We start from the raw sequence: 27,977 nt of genomic DNA on the forward strand, positions 1-27,977 counted from the left end.
AAGATTAGATTCGCTCGGCGGCCAGTGAAAGAAACTGAATGTTCGAAAGGTTGTTGCCTGTACTGGCGCCAACTGTTAGCTTTTATGAACGAAATAAACAGTCGTCATCCTATTGCTGTTAAAAAATAAAAACTATATCATACAAAGATTTATGAAAATGTAATATGTTTCTATTCACCCCGCGATGGGGCGAATAGGAACCCTGTTCAGTAAATATCAATATTTTTTTTTTTTCATTTTAAATGAAAAATAAACTCTTTTTCAAGTACGTCTCAAAAAATATCCCAATGTATTTACCTAGTGAAGAAAAAATATTAAGATTTTTAAAACCAATTTCAATTTTTGATCATGTTGGATATTGGCAAAAATGGCGGATGTTTTAAGCTGTTAAAAATGGTTGAGATTTTAATATTTTCTTCTCAATTTTGTAATGAAAAATGTAGCTAAATTATTAATTTGAAAATAGTCTATCGATACTCTGTTGCTATTGAACTAATAGGAAAAAATATATTTCATAAAGTTTTTAAAGTTTATCATGACATAAAGATCGCATTTTTAACTGTAGGTCGCTTTGTTTCTATTCGTCCCATGTTTTATATTCACCCCGTTTTACGTTACTTACACAGGGAACCAATTGACGCTACTTGGGATCAGTAGCATCCTCAATGTGTAAGTAATTGTGCTCTCATTATTATGATAAACAATAACGGCGCCGGCTGCGTCCGAATGCAGGTCAATTTGGGATGGTAGGTAAATGTTGACGTGTTACTTGCTTATGGAAGCCTTAATGCTTAAGGAGTCCTCTGCACTTCCACAAGTATGGGATGCAGAATATGAAGCCGTCCAGTGGCAGCGTGGTGGCCGCGAACAAGGCTGCTACGAAGATGGAGGGAACAGGAATCGCTGCACTCAAGCCCGTTTGCAAGGATCAAGGAAGCGAAATTTCCGTGAGCGATGTCCACTACATTTCAGTTGTCCGTGAATCTCCGCTCCGTCAACAAAATCGTAAGTAAATGATACACAATGATATGCGACAACGCTGGCTGCAGGTGATGCACTCGACTGGCTACCTGGTGGCTATTGGGTGCCAAGAAAACGGACTATTTAAGCTGAAACAGCACGAGCGAAGCGGAGACGGCAAGGCGTTGGCTTGTCCGTCGGATGATTCCAAGGACGACTGGCATCGGCGCATGGGCCACCTCAGCGAGCCGAGTCTGAAAAAACTAGCGAGCGGTTTGATGAGTGACATGAAATTAAATTCAAATTGCGTTAGTGATTGAAGCGTGTGCGCCAAAGCGAAGTCCCGACTACTATTTGACAAAAAGGATTCCCGCGCATAGCAATTTCTGAAGATCGGTCACTCGGATATTTGCGGTTCGATGGAGGTACCGTCGCTAGGGGGTAACAGGTACTACATCCTGCTTATGGACGACAAATCACAACGAATGGTCGTATACTTCCTAGGAACAAAATGCTAAAATGAAGTTTAAGGGCGTTTCAAGCTTACCAAGTGATGGCTGAACGGCAGACCGGTTCTAAAATCAAAATCATACGCACCGGCTGGAGTTTACGTACAAGAAATTCCAGAGCAGGAGAAGTTTGGTAGCAGGCATTAGCGAACGAATGACTACACTCCACAGCAGAACGGTATGGCTGAGAGGAAAAACCGGAAAATCGTCGAGCGAGCTAGCTGCATGCTGTCAGAAGCAAACTACCAAAATCCTTTTGGACAGAAGCGGTTTCGACGGATGCCGCCTGAAGAGTGCTGGAGCGGAAAGAAGCCGGATTTGTCATACAATCGCAGGGTGTCTACTACCTGGAAAAACCTGGAATTATCAGGGAATTTTGTTAAACCTGGAAAAAAACTGGAATTCTCAGGGAAATTCACCAACAATCAGGGAAATTTCTTTTAGGCAGTAATTCATGATAGAATGTGTATATGACAAAGGTCGAAACTCCCCAAAAAATTTCGGCTGCGCCGCTGTCGCTCCTTTAGTTGTTCAGTGAATCTTATCGACTTCCCAAGACATGATTGTCTCTATTTTTGATGGTCTCTGAAGTCTTTTTTTTTCAAAATGGTCTCTATAGTCTCTTTTTTCCTATATCTTGCTTGCAGTGAATTCTGATGCAAAATTATGTAGGCACCAGAGAAACCTTCAGAGACTGTTTCGAGACATTTCAACTAATTCTAAGATTTCTCGAGGAAAACCTTCAGGAATAATCCTAGTTGTTTCTCCGGAGATTTCATCTAGAATACTTCCAAGTATTCCTATCGTGATCTTTCCAGAAATTCTTCTAGAGGTTCCTCTACCAAATCTCTAAGATATTCTCCCAGAGATTTTTATAGAAGATCTTGAGTAATTTATCCCGAATTTGCTCCAGCAAAAATTATTTAGGACTTTCTCTCGAATTTTTTTCTCATTAATTCATCAACCGAATTTTCTAGTTGTTACTCTAGGAGATCTTCTAAGGATGTTTACTGTATGTTTTTCAAGAGAAACCGCAAAGGTCAATTCCAGTTTTCGAAAGAAATTGTTCAGAAGTTTTTTTTTTCAAGAAACACGACAAGAATTTCTACGTCATTTCATCCACGGTACCTCCAAAGAATGTCTCCAAAGTATCCTCGAGGAAATCTATTAAGAACTTTTCAAAAAATTTCTCAAACTCAACCCTGTGTTTCATCATGGAGTTCTTCTAGACTTTTTTTTTGTAAATAAACTCCAGAATTTCATCGAATAATTACAACTTCAGTCGAGTCTAGAACACGATGCTAAAGACAGCCTTACAGTTTAGGTCGAAATACGCGTATCTGTCAAAGCATACAAACTCTGGTAGAATTAAATAGTATAGTACTAAATTCGGTTTTTCGTTCACTGACAACTACAGCTCTTCCAAACATTTCGCAAAAAATCCCATGGAGCTTACAAAAGTGATAAAAGTTTAAAGTTCCATACTAGTTAACACTAGCATTTTGCCAGAAAATTACACACATTTATTTGCTTTTTTTTAAATTATCCCAACAATTTAACAAAAAAAAACCTTCTAAAAATTCTAATAACCGGGTGACTTAAAAACTTATACAAGTTCAATCACAGATTGCTTTTAAATTTGCTTTAGAAATACATCACGAATTGAACATTTTCTCATTTTTTTTCTGAAATTCACATTTCCACGGAGAAATGCCCAAAAAAATCCTGGAAGAATACTTGGACAAATCTTTAAAGACTTCCTTGAGAAATCTTGAAAAATTACTTTAGGAATTCCTAAGGAAATCTGAGTAATTCCTGGATTTATCCTTAGCAAAAAAAATTGAAGTTGAAATCTTAAAAAAAATATGAAGGACAATTTTTAAGAAATCCCTTGAGGCATCTTTAGAGAAACTTCTGGTTGAATTTTTGAAGAAGCTCTAAACGGAAGTCTTAGAGGATGTCCTAGGAAAATCGATGGAAGAATCACTGGATAAAACCTTGGAGGACATCCGAAAGAATCAGTAAAAAAATTCCTGTCGATCTCTGAGTTAATTTCTGCGGTTATATTTGGCAAAACCAGGTTGTGTTTTTGAGATATCTAAAAAAAAATTCTTTTACGAATTCCTTAGGAAAATTCTCGAAGGGATTCCATGGGAAATAATCACTACATGAACACATTTAAGACATTTAAGAGGTGAGCCAGCATCGTGCTGCAAATCTTACAAATAAAGAAATCCATCCATCTACCCTAGCCTGAGTAAATATTCGTAACATCTGGATCTTTGGGCAAATACTTGAAATAATCGAGAAATTCCTTGAGAAAATAATTGAAAATAAATTGTCGAAAAACATATTTTACGACATGTAAATTTAATTGTGAAATGTTGTCACAAACATCTGTAAGTATTTTTTTTTCGCCCATTTAGCTGTCTTAAGTATCCAATCCCTAATAAAGATAAATAATAATAATAAGTATCCAAACTGCCCATGACTACCATTTGAGATTTCTTCACTAAACGCGGGTCAAAAATGAATAGTGCATCTGTTTTTGCACAAGTACGCTGTAATCAATGAACTTTAAGGGTTAAACATAATGAAGCACTTTGAAGTTCCGTTCAGTTCACAATGATGATCAGAATTCTCACAAGCGATAAAACATTAATCTTCTTACCAAATACAATTAAGGCTTTGTGTCAAATACAATTCAATTGACAAAAACTTAAGCTTTGATATTGTTCCACCTTGAAATAGCTTAAATATGCATTAAAAAATTTGAAGGTTGAAACGCTTTTGAATCAAATAATTTTGTTAATAACATTTTGTATATCTGAAATTGGAATATTTCTTAAACCTGGAATTATTTTGTAGAAGCTGGAAAAACCTGGAAATATCAGGGAATTTCATTTATGTAAACGAGTAGACACCCTGAATCGGATCTTTGGAAAAAAGGTGATGGTTCATGTCCCGAAACCGAAGCGGCGTAAGTGGGATGCGAAGGCCCGTGAATGTCATCTAGTTGGATTCGATGAAAACACAAAAGGCTATCGTGTTTAAATCCCGGCAACGAGCACTATATAAAAAAGTCGGGATGTTATGTTCGTCAACGAGAGCGACACCGGTACCCTTGCGGCAACAGACAAGAGCAGCGAACCTTTGATCATCAAGCTAGCCGTAGAAGAGGCGATATCGTTTCCAAACCTAGAAGAAGCTATCGGCGTACAGCAAGCAATATCAGTAGTTCTTCCACAGATACCGTGACTGACATCACCGCGCTTCCCCCACGACAAACTTCAAATCCACCTTCGTCACAGGTGTTGAGACGAAATGGTTGCGAGTCCAAATTCCAGGCAAGTATAGAGATCTTGCTATCTCGAGCAAAGGCTTGCCCTGTACTCGCTTTTCCCAGATTTCTGTAATCGATGACTGACAACGCCCTATTGAATTCGGATTTAACGAGTGGCGAAGCAAGCGGTTCATCCCTGGGTCCTGAGCGCTCGAGTCAATTTACTGGAGTGACGAAAGAGCCAAGATTCCCGACGACCTGACCACGCATCAAGAAGCAATAACTCGACACGATTCTGACAGATGGAAGGTTGCCGTGCAGGAGGAGTATAACACTCATTTAGCACACGAAACGTGAACCTTGACATAACTTCCTGAGGGTAGGAAGGCGATCCGTTGCAAATGGGTCTACAAAACGAAGTTGGATACTGATGGCAACATTAATCGACACGGTGACGAAACACAATTTGAGGTTCAACAGATGGACGCTGTCACCGCCTTTCTCCAAGGTGAACTGACGGAAGAAATCTCGCGGAACATTACTAAAGGACCTATGTACAAATGAGAGATTCTCTCCTCTCTCGTTCTCTTTCGATTATAACAGTGGAACACTAAAGATTTTGGGAAATTTTTCATTATACATCGAAAATCAATTTCCTTGACTAGCGTTTCATACAAAAAACGCAACAGAAGAGATTAATGTGACTCAGTTATTAATGAAAGAGAAAGTAAACAAAGAGAGCCTCTCGATGTTAGATAGGTCCTTTAGTAATGTTACGCGAGAAATCTTCGTGGAGCAGCCTTCGCTATGCGTTGATCGGCGGAATCCATCCCTGGTGTGTCCCTTTAACCTTTCGGTCGTCGCGCGAATTTTTGTAACGCGAGTAGTCGCGCGTTGTACTTTGTACAACACCCTTGGTATTGCGAATATCCCAGGTGCCTGACTACTTAGAAAGATGGCGTCTTCGGCAAAGTTGATCAGTAGCTCAAATGCTCTCTTTGTTTAATCCTTGAAGTTAGAGATTAGCTAAACTAATGATAGCCCTTGAGCTACGTATCAACTTTGTCGAAGATGCCATCTTTCTAAAAGGTCAGGATCTTGAAGTATCCGCAAAACAAAAGATTCATGTTCACTAGCGCCGCCTGGTGGCAAAATTTTGAATCATACTGTAAACTGTAAACAAAAACTGTTGAGTATAGTTCTTAAGAAGATTCTTGAGGAATACATCTTGGTTTGGAGTCTATAGATATCTTTGTTACAAAATCGTAGCATATAAATCACAACTGTTGTACAAAGTACAACAGCGCGACAGCCCGACGGTTAACAAAGCGCTATACGGGCTGACGCAGTTCAGTCGAGTACACTGAGGCAAAAAAACTTAATAATTTCTTAAGGAATAATTATGATTTGGCGCCACAACGATTATTGTTGAAATTTTTAAGTTTCACTTATGATTTTGGTAAAGAATTTCATTAGTAAATTTCATAAGTCAATCAATGAAAATCGACAATAAACGCAATGATAATTGGATAAGTAGAATAATCGATTGTTTATAATGTTTGCCTTTCATTTCAGGCATGCTCGAAAATTGACATGTTTTGATAACATGTGATCTGCTAACGATTAACTTGTACCCAACATCGAAAGCGGAGCAGTTCTTTTAGCGATTGTTATGAAAATTATTTCAAGTAGTGGTTCTTAAATTATTCAAAGCTCTCACTTATGAAACTTATGATCCCAATATCGAAATGGTTAAGCGTTCAATGAAACCATAATTTGGCTGGGTCATAAGTCATGATTTATGGAAAACCTAAGTATTTTGCCTCAGTGTATAGAACCATAAGATGGACCACATGCTGAAACAGTTCAGGCTAACTCATGCCTGTACTACCGCATCGAGGGTAGCAGCACGACATTCGTGGTAGTCTACGTGGATGATGTCATGATGTTCTCCAATGACAGCGGATGGATAGAACAAACGAAGGCGTTCCTGAGTAGTCATTTCTGGATGAAGGATCTAGGTGTGGCAAAAAACTGCCTTGGAATCCAAATCACTCGAACGGATGGAACCCTAGAGATCAGGAAGCTTTCGTTGAAGCGATGCTGGCAAAGTTCAACATGACGAACTGTAAACCAGTGAAGGTGCTCATGATCGACATGCTCACGAAGGGCATGTCTCCCAAGACGAATAAAGAAGCAAAGTAAACGGCCAACATTCTGTACCAGAAAGCCTGATGTACCTCGCTCAATGTACTCGACCAGACATAGGGTAAGTTTTCCCTTAGTTGTGGGTGTTCCTATAGTTGCGGTAGCGCCGTTTTCACTGATTTTATTACATTAATCACAGAACCGACACTGCCAATCGACGTATTGGCTTGTTGATACATGGAATAGTTGAAAAGAGCGTTCAAATTGCTTTAAAACTGATGAAATATCACTAAATTTGCTAAAACATAACTTGCTTGACCAATAGTTGCGGTAAAGTGTTCCTATAGGGGAGGATCCCATAAGAAAACAACGGATACCGCAACTATAGGAACATAAATTAAACATATACCGCAACTAAAGGAACAGTGTACCAATGATGGAGGTATTATTTTGCACTGACATGTCATGGATTACTGCGATGAAATCATTTTTCTCATTAGGTCAACGGTCGTTACTTCCCGTTACAACATTTACCTACATGTACATTAATTGAGCATCTTGAGTTTGGGCGTTTAAATAAAGTTCAATCGTGCTTAGTATCTCCACTATTGGTACATCTACCCTTCTGTATGCGGTGAATCAGTTGAGTTGGAACAATTCCATTCCTGTGATGGGGTGCTGTGAAGACCCTGTTTCGCTACTTGCGCGGAACAGCATCGATTAAGTTGGTGTACCGCAGGGATGGCGACAGTGTTGTTCAGACTCATTTCCCCGAAAATAACATTTTCCGAACTACGAAGACACGAACTACTACAACCATGCTCTATCCTCGGGGTCTACCCCGTTTGGCATAATGCCGTATGGCATAATGCCGTTTGGCATACAGTCGTTTGGCATAATAGCTGTTTGGCATAATGCCATTTGGCATAACGATCGTTTGGCATAATTGTGAAAAACATTGAATTTGATCATTTGATTCCTTCCATTAAGCAAAGGGGTGTGTATAAACTGCTCACGATCGTACATTCCGTTGTCAGTTAGTGATAGGACATACTTCTAATTATCATTTTTCAAGGAAACCAATATCCAATAAAGCTCTTTTGGAATTGCATCATACATGACTTCCGGGGTCATTAAGTCCAGGATATTATGACGCATCTTTAACAAAAATATATCCAACGCCTAAGTTATTCGATGTCATTTGAAAAAATAAAGGAACATGGAATTTTATGACGCTTCTTATGATACGGCATATGACTGTACCACTGCAGTATCTTCCTTTTTCAAATTATGCCAAACGACCATTATGCCAAACGACTGTTATGCCAAACGACTATTATGCCAAACGACTGTATGCCAAACGGCATTATGCCAAACGGGGTAGACCCCTATCCTCCTAAGATAGAAAATCGGATGGTTAAGCTTGAGTACTGCACACAAAATCGATCAATTTTGATCCCAGAGAGCCACAATTCAAGTTTCGGTGAAATGAGTGAGTGAGTGAGTGCGAATCATTTCACCGAAACTTGAATTGCGGCCCACCGAAATCGAAACTGTCGGATCCCATGTGCAACACTCAAGCCCAACCACCTCCCCCTCCATGGGGGAGTTCATGGCTTCACAATTCGAATTTCGGGGAAATGAGTCTGGTCAACACTGGATGGCGACAATAAAAACGGTTACTACAATGACATTGCAAGGGGCAGCTATCTCGTGGTGCTGCAAGCGCCAACAGACGATTGCCTTATCGACATGCGAAGCAGAATAATGACACTAGGTACCTGTTGCTTTTCAATAAGCATCGTGGTGGCAAGGACTCAAGGCTCAAACGCAATGATAGCGGAACGGCAACAGAAAGCGGAATCGGTTCGCCAGCCTGAACTACAGCATACTTGTCTACTTCGACTTGGTTCACTTTCGTTCGTTGACAGCTCAGTCAGGATGGTGTGATTCATGCTGGCGAACCGGTTTCGCTTTCCGTTGCCGTTCCGCTATCATTGCGTTTGGGCCTTCACTACACAATTCGGAACAACAAGTCCAATCTCCATCAACTTCATTGGTCCAATAAGTTATTCCGGTGGGTCTCTGGGTCAAGTCGGATAAAAAAGGGGTATTTTTTGGGACATGCCAAGTTACCTTTATTTATTTGCAATGACAATCAATTTTATTTGCATAAATTATTAAGATCTGATATTTAACATTATAAAAGAAGAGTTTTGCACCGTTTAAAATATACCGGATGTGGCCATTCGGACGTAATGCCCGGAAGAACCGGCTATGGATTCGTTGGATACTAAACCGTTTCAATGCTCGAAAAGTAGAAATCAAACATAACTGTGCACTCAAATGCGTTTCCATAAGCTTGACACAGATGTTCAGATACAAATTGGCCACTTTATAGTGAGTTTAAGGCGTCCCGGGACCCGAAAATGGTCATTTGTATGATTAATCAAATGCAAAGCTCATAGTTATCCGATTCAATCGTTTCTCAAAAGGGTTACACTGACGCAATTTTCTTAAAATTCCGTCATATAGTGGCCACATTATAACCGATTCCGGAAATTATTTGTGTCTTGAAATTTGCCTACCTCCAGGGGCACAAACGCACAGTACCCTTCTCACCCGACCTGACCCAGTGATCCACCGGAATAACTCCGACCATAGGAATATTTCCGCGTTCCTCTGTCCACTTCTAGAAACTAGATATGTGTACCAGTATACTGACAAAAAATCATTTGAATCCATTAAAAATTCGCTGAGTGGTGAGGGTTTTAGAATTTTTGCCTTCACTCAGGCTTATACGGGTTAAGGGAGAGACTGGGCTTTCGGAGAGCAAGAAAATCTTTGTAAAAGTAATCGATTTCTGAGTTTTGGATGGATTTCTTTCGTAATAAACACACACTGAACACGGGCAATTATGTTTTAGTTAACAGCTCATTGATTTTTTTTATTCCACATTGTTTTTGAATGATCAAGTTCCGTCTCGACACTGTGACGGCGGTGACGGCAAATAATTCTTCCAAATATTTGTTTTACCTACTAAGTCCCCGAAAGGGGCCACCACGGGACCGGGACCACTTCCTGATCCCGGCCCAGAAAGCAATGATTTTTCGTTATAAACACGCGCACCGCATCGCCTTCAACGAGGAAAACGAGCAAAAATTTCATTCTTCAAAATAAATTTCCATCCACCCCGTGATTTGGGTGGGGGCGCTTTCTCCCGGTTGCAATTAAGTTAAAGTTTGGTTTTCTTAGTAAAATTTCGCCTCCCTATAGAGTGTAATTGTTTCAACTCCGGTTTTTCCTACTCTTTTCTAACTCTCTTCGCTTCCTCTTGGCCCTAAATTTATTATACTTCCTTACGTCATTACATTTAATATATAGGTATTCTTGTGTATAAGTAAAAATGGTTTCCTCTTAAACTAGTTCTCTTCATCTTGTTTCTTGTGTTTATCTTTTCACTAAATGTACAATTAACTCCTCGCGAGAAATTAGTAGTTTCTTCTTCTTTTTCTGGTTGAGGGTTCTCCCAAATCACCCTCGCTAAGTTCGTCCCAACCGCGCAACCGGAAGGGTCCCGTGTTCACACACTTCAGTATTTTTAAAGGTTATTTTACAGTTGCACTATCCGTAGGGTTTTTTTTTCGGGCGATTATCCCCGAAGAAAAAACAAAAAACACAGAAAACACAAAAAGCTTTTTTGAGTTGATTTCGTTCAGTGTGTTTGTTTGTGTTTTTCGTTCGTACGAAATTATTTGACATATAACGGTCAAATGGCAGCGTACGATAAAAATACAGCGGGGAAGTGTCAACCCCCTGCTCAGACATTCCATTGACCACTGACAGTAAAAAATACGGACCTTTGACGATCCGTGTACTAATCGGATGTTCATAAAACATAGTACGCCACGCAACGAACGACGAATCGATCCGACATGCGGTTGGGCGCCATCTTTTTTAATTCCATAGCCTTCTCTGTACAACTACATAAAGAAATACAACAAACAGTAGTGGTTCGTTTCATTTTCCACAGTGTTCCGATTAGTGGTGTGAGTCCAACTTTACAAAGAATAATTAATGTGTGTGTGTGTGTGTGTGTGTGTGTGTGTGTGTGTGTGTGTGTGTGTGTGTGTGTGTGTGTGTGTGTGTGTGTGTGTGTGTGTGTGTGTGTGTGTGTGTGTGTGTGTGTGTGTGTGTGTGTGTGTGTGTGTGTGTGTGTGTGTGTGTGTGTGTGTGTGTGTGTGTGTGTGTGTGTGTGTGTGTGTGTGTGTGTGTGTGTGTGTGTGTGTGTGTGTGTGTGTGTGTGTGTGTGTGTGTGTGTGTGTGTGTGTGTGTGTGTGTGTGTGTGTGTGTGTGTGTGTGTGTGTGTGTGTGTGTGTGTGTGTGTGTGTGTGTGTGTGTGTGTGTGTGTGTGTGTGTGTGTGTGTGTGTGTGTGTGTGTGTGTGTGTGTGTGTGTGTGTGTGTGTGTGTGTGTGTGTGTGTGTGTGTGTGTGTGTGTGTGTGTGTGTGTGTGTGTGTGTGTGTGTGTGTGTGTGTGTGTGTGTGTGTGTGTGTGTGTGTGTGTGTGTGTGTGTGTTTGTTTGATTTACCTAAGCCTACTGAAACGGGTGGAAAAAAGAATGGAAACACACGACGACGCATGGGTTGCTTTGATGCGTAGGGTTTTTGGTAACGGGTTTCGAGCGCATCCAAGATGGCGCTGACGAAGCGTTCCCAAGACCTTATATAATCAAAGCCCACCACGATTTGTTTGTTACACTTTGAGCTAAGACACGTCTTATTCTTTTTTCCTTCTCATAAAATCTTTCGCTGATGGCAACCGAACCGAGGGGTCCGTCAAACAATAAATCTTAGTTTTCTCTCTGGTTTCTGCTTAGTATATTTTTTCTTCTCTGCTGGATGGATTTCAATTGATTTGGGTATGTGTGAATGTCACATACTGCTGAACTGCGTCGGCCATCTTTGTCTTCTCTGAAGTTGTATCCCCCTTGTTTTTTTTTTTTCGGGGGAAAAAGGGGCCCGCAAATGCGTTCAAAATGGACGCAGGCATTGATCCTATTGGATGGTGGTTGTGGTGTGGTGTAGGTTTGCGTGTATTTGTGGTTTGGTGGTTGGTCTACCGTTCTTTTAGGGGGTCCTTTCGAACCCTGCGGTCGGTAACAAACCACATCCACGGCATCGCTTTTGTTGATTGAAGTCCTAGTCGTAATAGTTCAAGAAATGGTACTTGGTAGTCGTGACGAGCGCCGACTATTGTCTTCTTGCGTCTTCTTCTTCTCAATCGGCATCTCAATCGTTCTTCTGCTGGCAGTAGAGCTCTTTGAGGGATTTGAGCTCCTCGATGAGGGCTTTGTTCTGGTTCTCCAACACGGCCACTCGGTTCTCCAGGCACTTGATGTATTCCTTCTTCTTGCGCCGACACTCGCGGGCTGCTTCCCGGTTCTTCTGAAGGCGCATCTCCCGCTTGCGGGACTGGTCCTCTAGCTGCACGTTGCCGCCGATGACTGCATTGGGAAAAAGATCTGTGGTTTTTTGGGGTTGCGATGTTTTTACGATGTGTTCCGAAAAAAATAATGTGCATGTGCGTGCATTTCAAGCAAGTATCACGTCGTTGGTTTTTGTTGGTTGCATCATCGCCAGAGTACATCAGAAAGAAACCGGAAACACGTGCACAAATAACGGAACCGAACCGGAAAACGGAACGGAAACAACAAAAGAAAGAAAAAGGAAGAAAAACAAAATTCGTAAATTTCTACTCATCGCAAACAACGAAAGAGAAACGAACAAAACGATAACAAAAAATCAAAGCCTACTAAGAAAAAAAAAGTTATTCATTACTAGATGCAACAAGCGACTAGATGTGCTAAGCTAAGTTCAAGACTCCTAATGTATAGCGAAGCAAGCCATGTGTCTGTTGTAAGTGGGTGGGAAGGAAGTGTTGCTGGTTTTTCAAATTTCTTATCCAAACAAAACTTTTTGTCGTTTCATTGCAGGTTATTAGGAAAACAGAGAGAGAGTGGGACAGAGCGGGAAAGTTTTGTGGGACGTTCAACCGGAACCGGAAGAAAACCGGAAACGAAACAGGGGAAATACTTACGAGGTACGTAAATTTGACCATCCTGGGCCTGGGTATATTGCACTACGCCACCGCCGGTCGCTGCTAACGCATGCAGTCCTGAGCCATCGCCATGGGCATTTGCTGTTTGTGAGATTGTGGGAGGGAGGAGGTAGGCAGTAGTAGTAGTGGGGTGATCTTTTTTCCAAGATAAAACTTTTTTTTTGCGACTGTTTCGGCAGTCGGATACTGCGAAAAGCCGGGTTTTCGTTCTTTTTTTTTTGTACAGTAGCGTAACGCCAAATTAGAAGATTTTTTAGGTTTAGTTCTGATGGGGGTTGACTTTGGCGCGGTAGTAGCATACACGTGTGATGGCGAGAGCGTTATATTATGGAGAGGTTAGGGCGAAATTTGACAAATAGAGAATGATTCCAATGCTTGGGGGTGGTGTATGGGGTGATGCGATGAATGGTCAAATTTTCGATTCCATTTGGAAATGTAATGATTTTTTCATGAAGGTTCGATGTATAGAGGAACAAAATCAGGTAAAACTTGGGAAGAACTGAAAATTGCGTGGTCAAAAACAGGTAGCTTGTAGAACAAAACCAATAACTCATAACCATGCGTTCAATATCATAGTCTAAGAAAATGATAACCGTGTTTTGATAGTCTCTGCTGGTTCAGAATTCGCTCATGAGATGGTAGCATGTTTGTAGCTTTTTTTTTGATAATGATATTCAAAGCCAGATATACGAATTCTCTATCTGTTGCTGAATTAGACGATGATAACTTTGATATTAATTCCTTATTTAGTAAATGTGCATATTGTAGTCATGCTCATATATGTTTTCAAGGTGGCAAGTGGTTTCTTTGGAAATGTTATTTTATGTTGTCAGTAGTAGTAGGCGTTCAGAAATTGAACTATCACTCCTTACTTTTGTCAGTTCTATCAGTAGGCGATGCATTGATTTTTTGGGCCCAAATAGCTATAGGGAGCCGGCTCCTATTCTTGGCACTTTTGATTCACTTGGGCAGTGGTTTTTTTTTTAAAGCTACAGAGCTCATGTTTATTATTGCAAAGTTTCAGACAATTTGGTCGAGAAAGAAACCCCATGCCAAAGTGAATTACGGAAGTGCCCAAGTAGCTGTGCACCCTATGCGTCGCATTGCGTGCTTCTTATGGCCAAGTTTCAGACAATTCGGCTGAGAAAAACCCTTCATGCCAAAATTAAGTAGCTCTGCACCCTAGTGAGAAACGCACAGCTATTGAGTAAAATCAAGCTGAGGGCGGTAAATCCAGTCTGGTCGAGAATCTTCTCTGGTTTTTACGGACTTCCAAGGGCATATAGATTATCTTCGCATATAGATTATAAATCAAGCACACATGATTTAAGGTGAAACATCTCGGAATCCAAAGATGGCCGGCACAATGGCCGACTTGTGCCCCTACTCACGTTTTCAAAGGCACAAAACTGGGGAAATAGTTGGCAAACGGTTCTGATCTTCTTATTTTAAGCTTTCTGCGTGTGCTCAAAGCCAAAATAAAAAGGACACTGTTGTTGGATGCTTCCTTCGCGAGATTTGTGCCTTTGAAGTTTGAGTGCAATCTCAGAAGTTGATTCCAAACTGTTTCACCTTAAGGCCGCACGGGACGTCATTATAATCACCCTATCCATTTGAAGAAGCAGATCGCATATACCACTCCATATATCGATGTGAAAAATTTATCATATAATTCTATATATGTTGTACACGACCCATTAAATTTTTAATTTTGCTTCATCGGTTCACTAAAACTCGAGACTAGCTGAGGCAAAGTTTTGATGAAAATTGTTAGCGTGAGACAAAAGATAGGGAAAATAACACGGTCTCCCGTGTTACCTTAAAAAATACGGTTGAAAATTCAAATCTTAATAACAGCAGTCCAGTTAATAAAAGAGGAATTTCAGGAAGATAGCCTGTTACTGCACCTTACCACATTTTTGAGAAAATCCAAGATGATTACGACTTTTCAAAGAATCGTTTCAACTCTTTCAGGATGATTAACTGAAAGAATTGAAGGAAAAAATGTGACAGTCTTTGAAAAAACGCCTGAAGAACTTTCTAGAAGAGTTCTGAAGGGATCTTAGGATAAATTCTTGAAAGCAACTCTGGAAAGATTTTTGGTATCGCTCATAAGTCAGAATGCTCAAGTATGACTCTATAATATCTGCTCAGCAGCTTCCTAAAGGCAGATTTCTAATATGCAAACAGCGCAGATTTTTAATGACTTTCCATTAGATTCCAAGAAGATGATAAGGGTTTTAAGTGTGTTTTCAGAGATTGTGAGAGGTTTACGAGGGTTCCCAGTATTTCTCAAAAGTTTCCAAATGATTTTAAAAGGCACTCAAAGGATTACTAAAGCGCCCCAAAGGATTCCCAAGGTATACCAGAGGAGTCCCAAGGTATACCAGAGCATTGTACATAAAATACGTAACGTTGCAGAGGGAGGAGTGGCCTTGATTTGCATTACAGTACCAAAGACACATTAAAGACCTCCATGTCCCTTGCAGTTGCCCAACATTTTATGGCTCATAAGGTAATCTAGAATGCCGTGCAAAGTGTACTGCGATGTGTCAAACTTGGGTACCTTTTGCACTACTGAGGGACCAAATGCAGTACTAGAAGTGGTACCCAATCTGATTCCGAGTGGGACAGACCTGACAGTACCGTAATTCGGGGGCAAATTGATCACTATTTTACAACATTTTGTTGTGTTATCCTTCGGAATTCAAATATTGTCAAATAAATTTCGACAAAATCAGTACAGTAATTTCTCGATTATATCACGGATCCCATAAATTTTGGCGTGATATGCCGAATGAAAATGTATTTTTCTGCCATATAATATTCGTCAGAAGTCAGAAGTTAACCTGGATTCGATTTCAACTCAATAATCGCAAAGCGCACCTTTGTTTAGAATTGTCTTATACAGGGCCAGATTTACAATTGTAGGGGCCCGGGGGCCATTGTCTTGTGGGGGCCCTTTTCCCAGAAGAACATGTTGATACTTTGAAACTGACTACATATTTTTAATGTTCTTTATAAGGTTTTCATTATCAGAAATCAATCTATTCTATAACGTCCAGAAAAATATTTTCTTTTGTGAAAGGTAAACCAATTTGAATTGATTTAACTAATGTTTCCTTTATTATTCTACATATATTTTTAAATTTTATATGGTAAAGTCAATATTTTTGGCGCTTCTTCGTCATCAACAAAATTAATTTAATGATCCCCTTCTATTGGTATCCTAATTGAAATTATACAGATTTTATTCATGTTTCAATATTCAAGTGGTTGAACATACAGATTTACCTAACAATATTGAATTGACGAAAATGTAATAGGGCTGGTAGAGACTTAGGCTCTATTTTAGTACAAGTCTCCAATAAGTTTCTATTTTCAATGGAAACTCTCTATGGCCTCTATTTAATTCAAAATGGTCTCTAAATGATTTTTTCCTTATTGTGATTATATTGAATCCTGATGCAAAATACTACTAGCTCCAGTGAAAAATTCAAAGATATTAATGCAGCTAATCAGCAGCTTCTTCAAAGATTTCGTCTCATGTGCTTCGAGGAAAAACATTAAGAAATCTTCTAGTGATTTGTCTAGAGATTTCATCTGAAATACCTTCATGGACTAAAAAAGGGATCTCTCTAGAAATTTTGCTAGAGATTCTTTACCAATTCGCTCTGAAAATTTTGCAGTGGTTTTTCAAAGGATGCTTAAAGGATTTTCTCTAGAATATCTTTGAGCACTCCAACGATACTACTTCCAGTATTTTTTCTCAGTGATTTAAAAAAAAATGTATATATAAAGTTGTGTTCAGAATAATAGTAGTGAAAGCCGATTTTCATACAAAATGCTCAACTTTGGCATGCTGTAACTTTGTTTCCATAAGAGGAATCGACATGAAATTTTGGTAGTGAACTACAAATAAACCACAAATATATCACAAGATTTGAAAATTTTCACACTACCGGCTAAAACGTTAAGCACCAGGAGAAATCGCTCAAAATAATAGTAGTTTTTCTTTTGTAAAGTTCTGTTCTGCAACAATTTTGTAAAAAAAATTGGCTTGTTTATACATTCATAGCTTGGGTGGAAATGGTTGAAACGATGAATAAAGAAAAATTCAGAAACTCAAAATACAGCAGATATTTAAATTATTAAAACTACTATCTTTTTAGAGATTTCACCTGGTGCTTAACTTTTTAGCCGGTAGTGTGAAAATTTTTAAATCTTGTGATAATGAAATTGAATATATTTGTAGTTCACTGCCAAAATTTCATGCCGATTTCTCATATAGAAACAAAGTTACAGCATGCCAAAGTTGAGCATTTTGTATGAAAATCGGCCTTCACTACTATTATTCTGAACACAACTGTATATGGCGTTTTCCAGATATTCTCCAGTTGTTACTCTAGTTAATCTTACAAAGATTTTCTGACGATGTTCTTAACGCAAATTTTGAAGGATTTACTAAGGAAATTGAGAGAAGTATCAAGGAAAATCCTGAAGGACTTCCTTGAGAAATATCTTAAACTAGTGGTCCCGGCAAACTTCGTCTTACCATCAAATAGGCTGTTGGAAAACGTCAAGAAATTCCCCATACAAAATGACACATTAGTCTTCTCCCGTTATCCCCATTATTCCGGAGACTTTCCTGAACTTTTTCCTCGCACGAACACGTCGCATCCCTTGTGGGGGGCAACAGTGAAAAACTTGCATCAGTCTGTTCACCCGTTCCCGAGCCATTTCGTGACATACACCACACCATTTTTATTTATATAGATTATCTTTGAAGAAATACCTGATGAAATCCCTTAGATTATTTCTGTGGTTATCCTTGGAAAACTTCAGATTAGATTCTTGAGATATTCTTGGAGGAATTCCTTTGGAAAATTCTTGGAGCATTATGCAAATAATCACTAAATGAACTCCTGTAGAAATCTTCGTAATAATCTCTGAATCCTTGGGAAAATACAAAAAAAAAATCTAATCAAATTCCTAGAGAAAATCATGAAAACAAACTTCAAATTTTACGAGGAAATAAAAGAAAAGGGATATGTCTGGTCTTATTCTATGATGAAGAATCAAATCCTTATCTGTTGGTTCCTATTCGTTTACGTTTTGTTGCTCTGTTTCCTGTTTGATCCATTTTCGGTCTATTCTTGGTTCCTGTGCACCACATGGTCTCTTTTTGGTCTGTTTTTTTCAAGCTAGAAGTCTCTAAAGTTATTAATTTTATTTTTTTTTTATATTTAAATAATAAGTCCTATTACTTGAACTGCAAATATAAATTGCATTCAAACCTAGTCTTAAACATCATTGATATAGTTTTCGTTACAGTTGAATAGTCACGTAAGAAAATCGTTAGAAATTTAAGCAAAAGGATGACACACTTCTTGTTTATCCAAATCGTTTTTGAACGTTTTTTTATCTACTTGTTTCTCGTAAAGTCAATAAAATTCTATTCTGAATGTTCTAATATTTAGTTTTAATTACTTTATTTCAGTTTATTTGCATAATTTTCGCCTATTGTTCCATATATATTGAAAAAAATGTAATATGACGTGATTTTAAAAAGTATGTACTATTGCCTTGATTCTAATTATTCGTGAAATTTCAACTACATATATGTTTGTCGAGATTTGTGGGGGCCCGGGGGCCATGGCCCCCTCGGCCCCCCCGTAAATGCGGCCCTGGTCTTATATCTTCGTTGTGTACAGGTCTTGGGTTCAAGGAACTTAGCCAGTAATGCCTTGAAGGTAAATGAATGAGGTTGCTTTCTCTAAAAAATCAGTTTCTAATATGTTTCCAGGTTATCAACAAACTACCTTGAATAAAGGTCTTCATAACTAGTAAACTCTTCAAGATTATTGAATAAGGTTTACATCCAAACAAACCCAATAAAACATGTCCCGTCTATGTTTCAGTCCTACCACCGGCAAAGGTTATACAAGAACTGTATTGAGAACGGGCATTCGGATCGACAACCGAAACCGGTGACGTTTTGGAGTAACTAAGTCTCTTTAAGATTAATGAATGTGATTCATGCTCCAGCAGACTCAAACAAACATTATCTATCATGGTTATCCATGAACACCGTAAAGTACAGGTTTGCGGATGAACAAGTGTGGACTTTGTAGCCGTGCGGTTGATGTTACCAAGGCATTTAGCCGCATCGTGCTAAGGAGTGTGGGTTCGATTGCCGCCTAAGGCCTGTGCTTGTAAATTTGAAGGCTTATATTCAAATGAGTTCTTAAATACTGTCAAACGGTTGTTAGATTCAAAATATAGAATATAATCAAACGAGCCTGAGTGACAACCAATCGTGTTCAAATGCTCTAGGAGATTTCTGTTTTCGCTTGTAGATCTGAAGTCCTGAGGAGCTACTGGTTCACCTTAAATGGTAAAGTTCATTAAACAAGTCTGTATGGCTATTATCCTTTACAAGACTCATAAAGATCATACCTTATACGCTTGTAGATCAATTTGCCTATACTTCAAATAGTCAATTATGTAGTTCAAGTCAGGGATAACCTTGAACGATCGTTGTACTTAATAATCGGTAAAGTATAATTGGCCGAGTCTGTGATCCTTCGAAAGATCACTAGTTATAGCTTCACACATGACATACCACTTTAGTTTCATTTGATATTTGACCATCTATATTTAATGTGAATATGAGAAACTTAATTTCGAGGGCGAGAGTTTCATTTGCGTAATACTCTATTTGCGTACCCTTAACCAGTACGTAAATGGAGGTTCCAGTGTACACACTCTGTCAACTTTGCAAATACTTGACTACAAATGTATCAGTTTAGATTCTGACAAAGTTTTTCTCTAATTCAGCCATAGCCAAATATTGGCTATTTTTTCTCATATGTAGAGCCTTTTAATCACTGCTTCCGTTATTTAGGAATATTGTGGTATGACGCATATTTTATTTGGTGCTAATCAAACATCCTTTCACAATTGAGATGTGATAGACATTGGTTGATGTGTCACACTGTTCCAACTGGGCACAACGCGATTTATAAAGTCTATTACCCTATTAGGACTACCTTGCCAAATTTCCAAGGGCTCTAATAACCCTTTTCCAAATGCTAGCATACTTTGGTCAAGCAATGCTCCGCAGTTGCAGAGTAAATGCTCAGCAGTTTCGTTTTCAGCTTGACAAAAACGACACTCAGAGGATTGGATTTTTCCAATCTCCGACTTGGGCAGTGACCGGTCTTCAGGCCAGTTATTACCCTAAGATTTCCTAAGATTGAGTATAGCCCGGGCTTTAGCTAGACTGGGTTTTATGAATCTTTTGGCTGGCTTGGATGTATCCGTGGCGTTCCAATTGAATTCTACCATGGACATTTCCCAATTTGTCAGTTTCATCCTGAGAGTGCACTCAGGAACACCACAGAACGGTTCAGGGCCGACAAAGCTCGAAGCTGCACCCTATCTTGCTACATTGTCGGCAATATCATTCCCCTCAATTCCACAATGGCCGGGCACCCAGTACAATGTAACTTCGTTCCTACTGTGGCCAATTGCTTAAGAGAAAGAATGCATTCCCACACTAACTTTGATTCACATGTGAATGGCTTTAGAGCATTCCAAGCTGCTTGACTTGAAGGCCATCCACCTTAGAAAGGGCCCGCAGGGCACCCAGGTGGCGGCGATCAGGCTGCCGGTCGCAGAGGCCAACAAAGCGAAGAACTTGGGCATACTCAAGGTAGGCTGGTCGGTTTGCCGGCTGAGCATACAACAGCCTCCTGAAGTTTGCTTCAAATGTTTCGGGAAGGGCCATAAGTCGTGGAATTGCAATGGTCCCGACAGAAGTAAGATGTGCAGAAAATGCGGCGCTGAAGGCCATAGGGCAAGCGATTGTAAGCAAATCGCTAAGTGCCTAATATGTGTCGACAGAGCAGACAACGGACACTTAACGGGCGGACCCAAATGTCCGGGCACAAGCGGAGTATCAAAGCAGCCAAAACGGAAGCAACACAGTTAAATTTAAACCACTGTGATGCAGCCCAGCAGCTGCTTTGGCAGTCAGTCTCGGAAACCAAGACTGACGTGGTGTTATTATCGGACCCATACCGCATACCAGCCAACAACGGGAACTGGGTGGCGGATAGGTCTCAACAGCTAGCAGCTATAGGGACGACAGGACGATACCCAATCCAAGAAGTAGTCTCTAGCTCAAATGACGGTTTTGCGATAGCAAAAATCAACGGCGTGTTCTATTGCAGTTGTTACGCGCCCCCAAGGTGGTCGATTGAGGAATTTTCCCACATGGTTGACAGGATGATGGCCGAACTAGCTAATCGGCAGCCAGTAGTGATAGCTGGCGACTTTAATGCATGGGCAGTGGAGTGGGGTAGCCGCTGCACCAATCAAAGAGGCCAGCTATTGTTGGAATCCCTGGCCGCATTAAATGTAGAGCTGGCAAATGTGGGTACAGTGAGTACCTTCCGCAGAAATGGTGCAGAATCGATCATCGACGTGACGTTTTGTAGTCCTAACCTTTTAGGTACCATAAACTGGCGCGTTGATGACGGTTATACTCATAGCGATCATCAATCGATTCGCTATAGGAGGAGGATGGAAAACAGCGCGCTTCGACGGCGAAGTATTCACTGAAGCTCTGAGGCGCGAACGAAACACTCTGGACCTAAACGGTGAAGAGCTAGTTGCTATGATATCACGAGCGTGTGATGCTTCCATGCCGAGAAAAGCCCCTCCTAGAGAGAACAGGCCGCCAGTGTATTGGTGGTGCGAATCAATTGCAAATCTTCGAGCAACCTGCCTTCGGGCTAGACGAAGAATGCAACGCGCACGCACAGAAGCACAAAGAGAGGAACGCGGTGCAGCATTCAGAGAGGCAAAGTTGGCTCTCAAAAAGGAAATCAAGAGTAGAAAACGGGCATGCTTTGAAAGTCTATGCGAGAGTGCCAATTCTAGTCCATGGGGTGACGCCTACAGAGTGGTAATGGCTAAGACCAAAGGAGCCATAGCGCCCCAAGAGAAATCGCCCGAGTTGCTGCGATCGATAATCGATGTACTCTTCCCGCACCATCCCATAAGCCCATGGCCCCCAGCGCCGTATGCGGCAGATGAAGGAGAAGAAGTGGCGAGAGTGACGAACGAAGAGCTGGCAGAAGTCGTGAAATCATTCGCGTCAAACAAGGCACCGGGACCCGATGGTATCCCGAATGTTGCCTTAAAAGCGGCAGTGAACACGGATCCGGACATGTTCAGAACCACGATGCAACGCTGCATTGATCAAGGAATCTTCCCGGATGTATGGAAGCGACAGAAATTGGTGCTACTACCAAAGGCGGGGAAACCACCAGGTGATTCTACTGTATGGATTCTACTGTATGACACAGAGGAGGGGCAGAAAAGCGTTCGAATTACCGCGGGAGTACCTCAAGGTTCAATCCTGGGCTCGCTGTTATGGAATGCGATGTACGATGACGTACTGAGGCTGCCCCTTCCGACGAGTGTTAAGATTGTTGGCTTCGCCGACGATATCACCCTAGTGGTCTATGGTGAATCGATGGAGGAAGTAGAGTTGACAGCAGCGCACTCTATTTCCCTGGTTGAGGAATGGATGAAGTCTAGGAAACTAGGACTGGCCCGTCACAAGACTGAGGTGGTGGTGGTCAACAACCGCAAGTCCGAGCAACGGGCGCTTATCTCGGTAGGTGATTGCACCATAGAGTCCAAGCGATCCCTTAGGCATCTTGGGGTAATGATCGATGACAAGCTGAGCTTCGCTAGCCACGTTGAATATGCCTGTAAAAGGGCATCTACGGCTATAGCGGCGCTTTCGAGGATGATGTCTAACAGCTCTGCTGTAATTGCCAGCAAACGCAAGCTGCTGGCAAGCGTGGCGCTATCCATACTAAGGTATGGAGGACCAATCTGGTCAAAAGCGCTTAGAACGAACAGAAACCTAAAGCGGTTGGAAAGCACGTACAGGATAATGTGCTTAAGAGTAGCAAGTGCATACCGGACGGTATCTAAAGAGGCCGTGTGCATCATAGCCGGGATGACGCCCATCGGGCTCATCATCAAGGAAGATGTTCAATGCTTCAACCAAAGGGGTACCAGAGGAGTCCGCGACACGTGTAAAGAGGAAACGCTCAGAAGCTGGCAGCAGGAATGGGATAACTCCACTAAGGGTAGATGGACCCATCGACTAATACCAAATGTGTCAGATTGATATGGTAGAAGCCATGGGGAAGTGAACTTCCACCTGACGCAGTTTCTGTCAGGACATGGTTGCTATAGACAATACCTGCAGAATCTCCTGCGTGCCCCAATTGTGCTGGTGTAGAGGAAACAGCGGAGCATGTCGTGTTCGATTGCCCCCGTTTCATTGTCGTAAGAGGTCGCATGCTCACTACATGCGGAGGGGACACGTCCCCCGACAATATTATAGAGAGAATCTGTGCGGATGCCGAGTGCTGGAATGCAGTAACTACGGCTGTCACTCACATTATGTTAGAATTGCAGCGTCTATGGCGCGCCGACCAAGAGTTGGCTGCAGAGGATTAGCCCTGCCGAGGCTGGTCCCTTGTAACATTGTTTAAGTCGGCTAGGAGAAGCAGTTTGCCTAGGCTACTTCTGCTACACGTGTTGTGCTACATGCACTGGTCCCTTCCCGAAGAAATACCGTAAGGTGGTTCCGGGGAGATGAGGGTCTGAGTCCAAGGGTCATGTCGATGCACTGTTCACCACTTGAGCAATTCTAAATGAATTGCTCATGCACAGTGCATAGGCTGGTTTTAGCGGGTCGTCGTTGGTGCGTCATCCCCGCATTCCCTGAGTTATCTTCTCAGGGGATCTGTTTCAGATTTCCCCCTTGTAAAAAACAAAAACAAAAAAAAAGCTGCTTGACTGTCCGAGAAAATACAGATTTTTGCAAACCTATAGTTTCTTTTGAGACAAACATTTGTACAGTCAATGATGGCTTGAATTTCAGCTAGGAACACAGTGGGATTGCGCTCCATAGCGATTACCTTGCTGATACCAGGGTCGAAAACTCCAGCTCCAGTATTGTCGCCCATCTTTGAGCCGTCGGTATAAAATACAATAGAACCTGGACGTAAACTTGGCCCACCATAATCCCAAACATAGCGGCTTGGTTTAACCTCTTTGAAGGGAACATCATAGTTCGTCTTCAAATTGAATTCCTTGATGATCTTCCTGTGACCAATCAAATCACCATCTAGTATTTTATTATAACGAATTAACTGCAAGACATTTTTTGCAGCTTGCAGCTAAATGAATTGATGCAAAGGCAGTATATTAAGAAGGGCATCCAAGGCAACCGATGGTGTACTTATCATTTCATTGCCCCTGTCATTGATATACAAGCAAGTCTTTGCAACTTAGCCAGCTTCTTCTGAGCAATTACCACATTTGTCTTGGGCCACCATACCAGTGAAGCTTAACTAATTTTTGATCGGACTATTGCTGAATAAATCTAGTTTACCATATTAGGTCGCAGTCCCCAAGTTTTTCCTAGGGCTTTATTGCAGACCCATAGGGCATTAGTACCCTTACTTAAGACCTTGTTCAGATCTAGGACAGGACTTGTCAGGTACTAGTGCAAATTTGAAACCATTTGCCTGTCAAAAAAGACCACTTCTGATTGGTCGTTTTGGCAAAGGCCTACTTTCACATCGTTGAGTTGGATTGCAACAGGGCACTTTGTTGCTAGCCCGGCCGTGTTGCTAGTTCATAAGTTAGAGTTTTTATTGAAAGTTTGAAAATGTTTCATGAAATCTTTTTGCTACAAATCAATCTATATTCGATGTTTGGTTTACCGCATGTGCTCCTACAATACTAAAATAAATCAAAAATACTTAATCGAGTGCAGTATAATAGAAATTGTATCAATTTTCTCTAAAAATAACGCCGGTTTTAAATCTACTACCTACTTTAAAAAAGAAGCTAGCATTCGCTATTGCGCTAAATGAATGAAGCATGCAAGAAACAACCAAATTGTGAGCCTTGATACTTGAATTTGTTCAACTGATTTGCTTAAAAAGGATACTGGTAGCACTGGCTTTTGTATCGTCAAGGTTATCGATTGAAAAACAACGGGCAGTCCTTGTTGAGCTGTCACGTCCTGTCCTAGGTTCAGATGAGAGTTCCAGTTCAATTTCTTATCCAAAGTAACCCCAAGGTGTTGAAGAGTTTACGTTTAACCCCTCTTTCCTACACCATTTGAGAGTAATGTTTAACGCAGTTTGCAACCGATCGGAAATCGTGTTATCATCGGTATATCATCGGTATATCCAATTACCTTAAAACCTTGATCTTTTAAATTTCTAAGGAATTCGTCTACTACAAAGTGACCCCAGTAAGGGCGATAACACTTGTCCTTGAGGACATCCCTTAGTAGATCTTATAGATATTTGCGCAGAAATTGTCCGATCCTTCAGCATAGTCATGACCCATTCGATAATACTTTTATCCAAACCCCTTGCTTCCGTGGCTGAACGCATTATCGAATGCTCCTTCAATATCGAGAAAAGCAACCACGGCTATTTCTTTGGCTTCAAGAGAGTTCTCGATTTTATTTACCAGCGACTGCAGTTCCGTAATGGTAGATTTACCTGATTGAAACGCAAATTGGTATTTACAAAGAGGCATTTCTAATAAACTTGTTGACTTGATGAAGGCATCAATTTTTTTTTTTCCATTGTTTTCAAAATAACAGGGGAAAGGCTTATAGGTCTAAAGGCTTTGGCAGTTGTTTTATCCTTGTAGAAATTCCTGTAGATTTTTTTTTGTTCAATGAATTGAAGACAATTTTTGAGTAAATTTTCTGAAAGCAGAACCAGAGGAATATCTCGAGACGTTTTTGGAAAGATCCAGAAAGTGTTTCGGGAGGAATACATAAATTAATGATTAGAGGAACACTGACAAAAAAATATAGAAAACCCTGAAGCGTTTATTGCCAGAATCTTCGAAGTAAACTCTGAAGTTATCACAAAAGGATCTTTTTGAACTTTCTTAAAGAAATTCCTAAAGAACTATTACATTGCTAAGGTCATCGAGGAAGAAATGCTTGAGGCGATCTTTGGTATAACCATGTGCGTATCGCTAAGCGTTCGCGATTATACTGCAAAGCCACGTTAAAAGTGTCTGGTTTCCATTCCCGGTACGGTCCAGAATCGTTTCTCCCTGGAAATTTCCTTAACTTCTCTGAAGTATTAAGGAGAACTCAAAAAGATTTGCGTAAGAGACTTTTCGGATGAATACTCGAAGGAATCCCTGAAGAATCGGGTGGGAAATCCAGCAACAATCCGTGAAGGTATTCCTGAGCAAACTCCTGTTAGACTTATTGGAATAATGTTTAGCGGAATCACGAAACGAATGTTTGGCAATCTACTTGAGGGAATTAGCTATAGATTTTTTTTGGAAAAAAAAACTGGAAAAATTATTGAAGAACTTCTTTGGGGAATTTTTGGTTATGATTTAGTGGTATCTGAAGAAGATTCTGCAGATTCTTTTGGTAGAATCTTTGAAGAAGTTTCTGCAGAATACACTTGAGGTACTCCTGAAAACATTCCTTCCTGTTGATCTCCACAAAAGTAGAGTTTCTGGAGGGACACAGATATCTCTATATTTCTTCTGAACTGTTCTGTTTTTTTTTTTTTTTCAGGAGTTCTCAGCTTCCATTCAAAGTATCAAACTCATAATTGAGGAATGGCTGTATTTTAGCCCACAAGTTTGCTGAAAGATTGTATATAATTCGTTAAAATATCGATAAAGGGATTAAATATGGATTCAATACTATTCTGATTTTTGAGGAATTTCAAATGGCGAAACTAGTAAATTATAGCTGGCGAACCAAAACATTAGTTGTATGTCGAAATTCATCGATAAGCCTATCCGAAATTTTATTTTTCCTTCCGCAACTCTACGGATATTTGCATTGGCGTCCTCAGCTTACTTTCCCAATACCCAACAATTCTACAATAGTACCCTAAATTTCACCCGGGTCCGCCTTTTTTCAAATAAATCTTAGATTTTTTGTGGACTTCCTAGTAGGCTTATATGAAGAATTTAACAACAATTTTCAGCCTCATAGTATAAAAAACACCCATGACGATGTGAATCAAAAAAGATCCATCATCCTAGTCCAGACCATTATTCAGTAGAGTAAGCTGAGAGAAAAGATCGTTTTTGCCAGTTAATTCTAAACCAATCATAATTAAAAATTAAAAACAATCCTACACAAATTTTGTTTTCAAAGCTATTGCAATAAGGGATCAAAAACATTTTTTTTTTCGCACCGCTTATTCGTTAGTACCTAGCAAATTTAATTCTGAGTGCATTTCCCATACAAACTTTGCAGTCTCAGTTTTCATCCAAATGAACTCAAATTTTGGAAGGACACTCAGAATTTGATCTTAATCGAATGAGCGGTGTGGAGCAAAATCGATTTTTTTTTGAACCACCTTACTATTGCATATTATTGATCCATTGTACAGTTTGATCTCTTTCCATTAATTTGTTTTCAATATCAATATAAAAACCTTATAAACGACAAAGTCTTGGTATTTTGTAAGCTCATTTACCTTCATCCAGCCAACATACTTTTCACATGCTGAAAAAAAAAAAAAACACACACACACACACACACACACAAAAATGAGCATAACTCTATTGTGTCTAGATGTATTTTATTGAAATTTTCAGAACTTCCAGAAAAATTCTTCTAGTTTATGGTTCGAAGAATTTTGGAAAATGGTCCAAGTGGTTCCGGAATTCTTCTGAACTATCTTGGAGTACCAAAATTGGCCTTTCATCCATTCAACGGATATCTCAAGACTCTGTTGAGCTAGAAGGTTGGTGTCTTGTCTTCGGCAAATTTGTTCAGCAGGTCTGATAATGACAAAGCTGATTGGGAATCTATCCGCTGGATAGCGCTAGTAACACGTTTTC

General features: G+C 40.3%; 1 protein-coding gene across 9 annotated transcripts in view; it reads right to left on the bottom strand.

Annotated features, from left to right (window-relative positions):
* Positions 1-11,700: 11,700 nt before the first annotated feature.
* The window catches only part of LOC23687935 (cyclic AMP response element-binding protein B), a 96,931-nt gene continuing 80,654 nt past the window's right edge, over positions 11,701-27,977 (bottom strand). For 5 of the 9 annotated variants that reach the window (XM_021838973.1, XM_021838975.1, XM_021838970.1 and 2 more), the window contains exons 5-6: positions 12,999-13,100; positions 11,701-12,423 (exon numbers count right to left, since the gene is read on the bottom strand). In XM_021838973.1, coding sequence (XP_021694665.1) covers positions 12,191-12,423; positions 12,999-13,100 — 335 coding nt within the window. In that variant the 3' untranslated portion in view covers positions 11,701-12,190. The remainder of the gene's footprint in view (positions 12,424-12,998; positions 13,101-27,977) is intronic. The other 4 variants (XM_021838979.1, XM_021838976.1, XM_021838974.1 and 1 more) reach the window with 3 other exon arrangements.

This window comes from Aedes aegypti, chromosome 1, assembly GCF_002204515.2.
Source record: "Aedes aegypti strain LVP_AGWG chromosome 1, AaegL5.0 Primary Assembly, whole genome shotgun sequence".
In the NCBI taxonomy this organism is placed as follows: domain Eukaryota; kingdom Metazoa; phylum Arthropoda; class Insecta; order Diptera; family Culicidae; genus Aedes; species Aedes aegypti.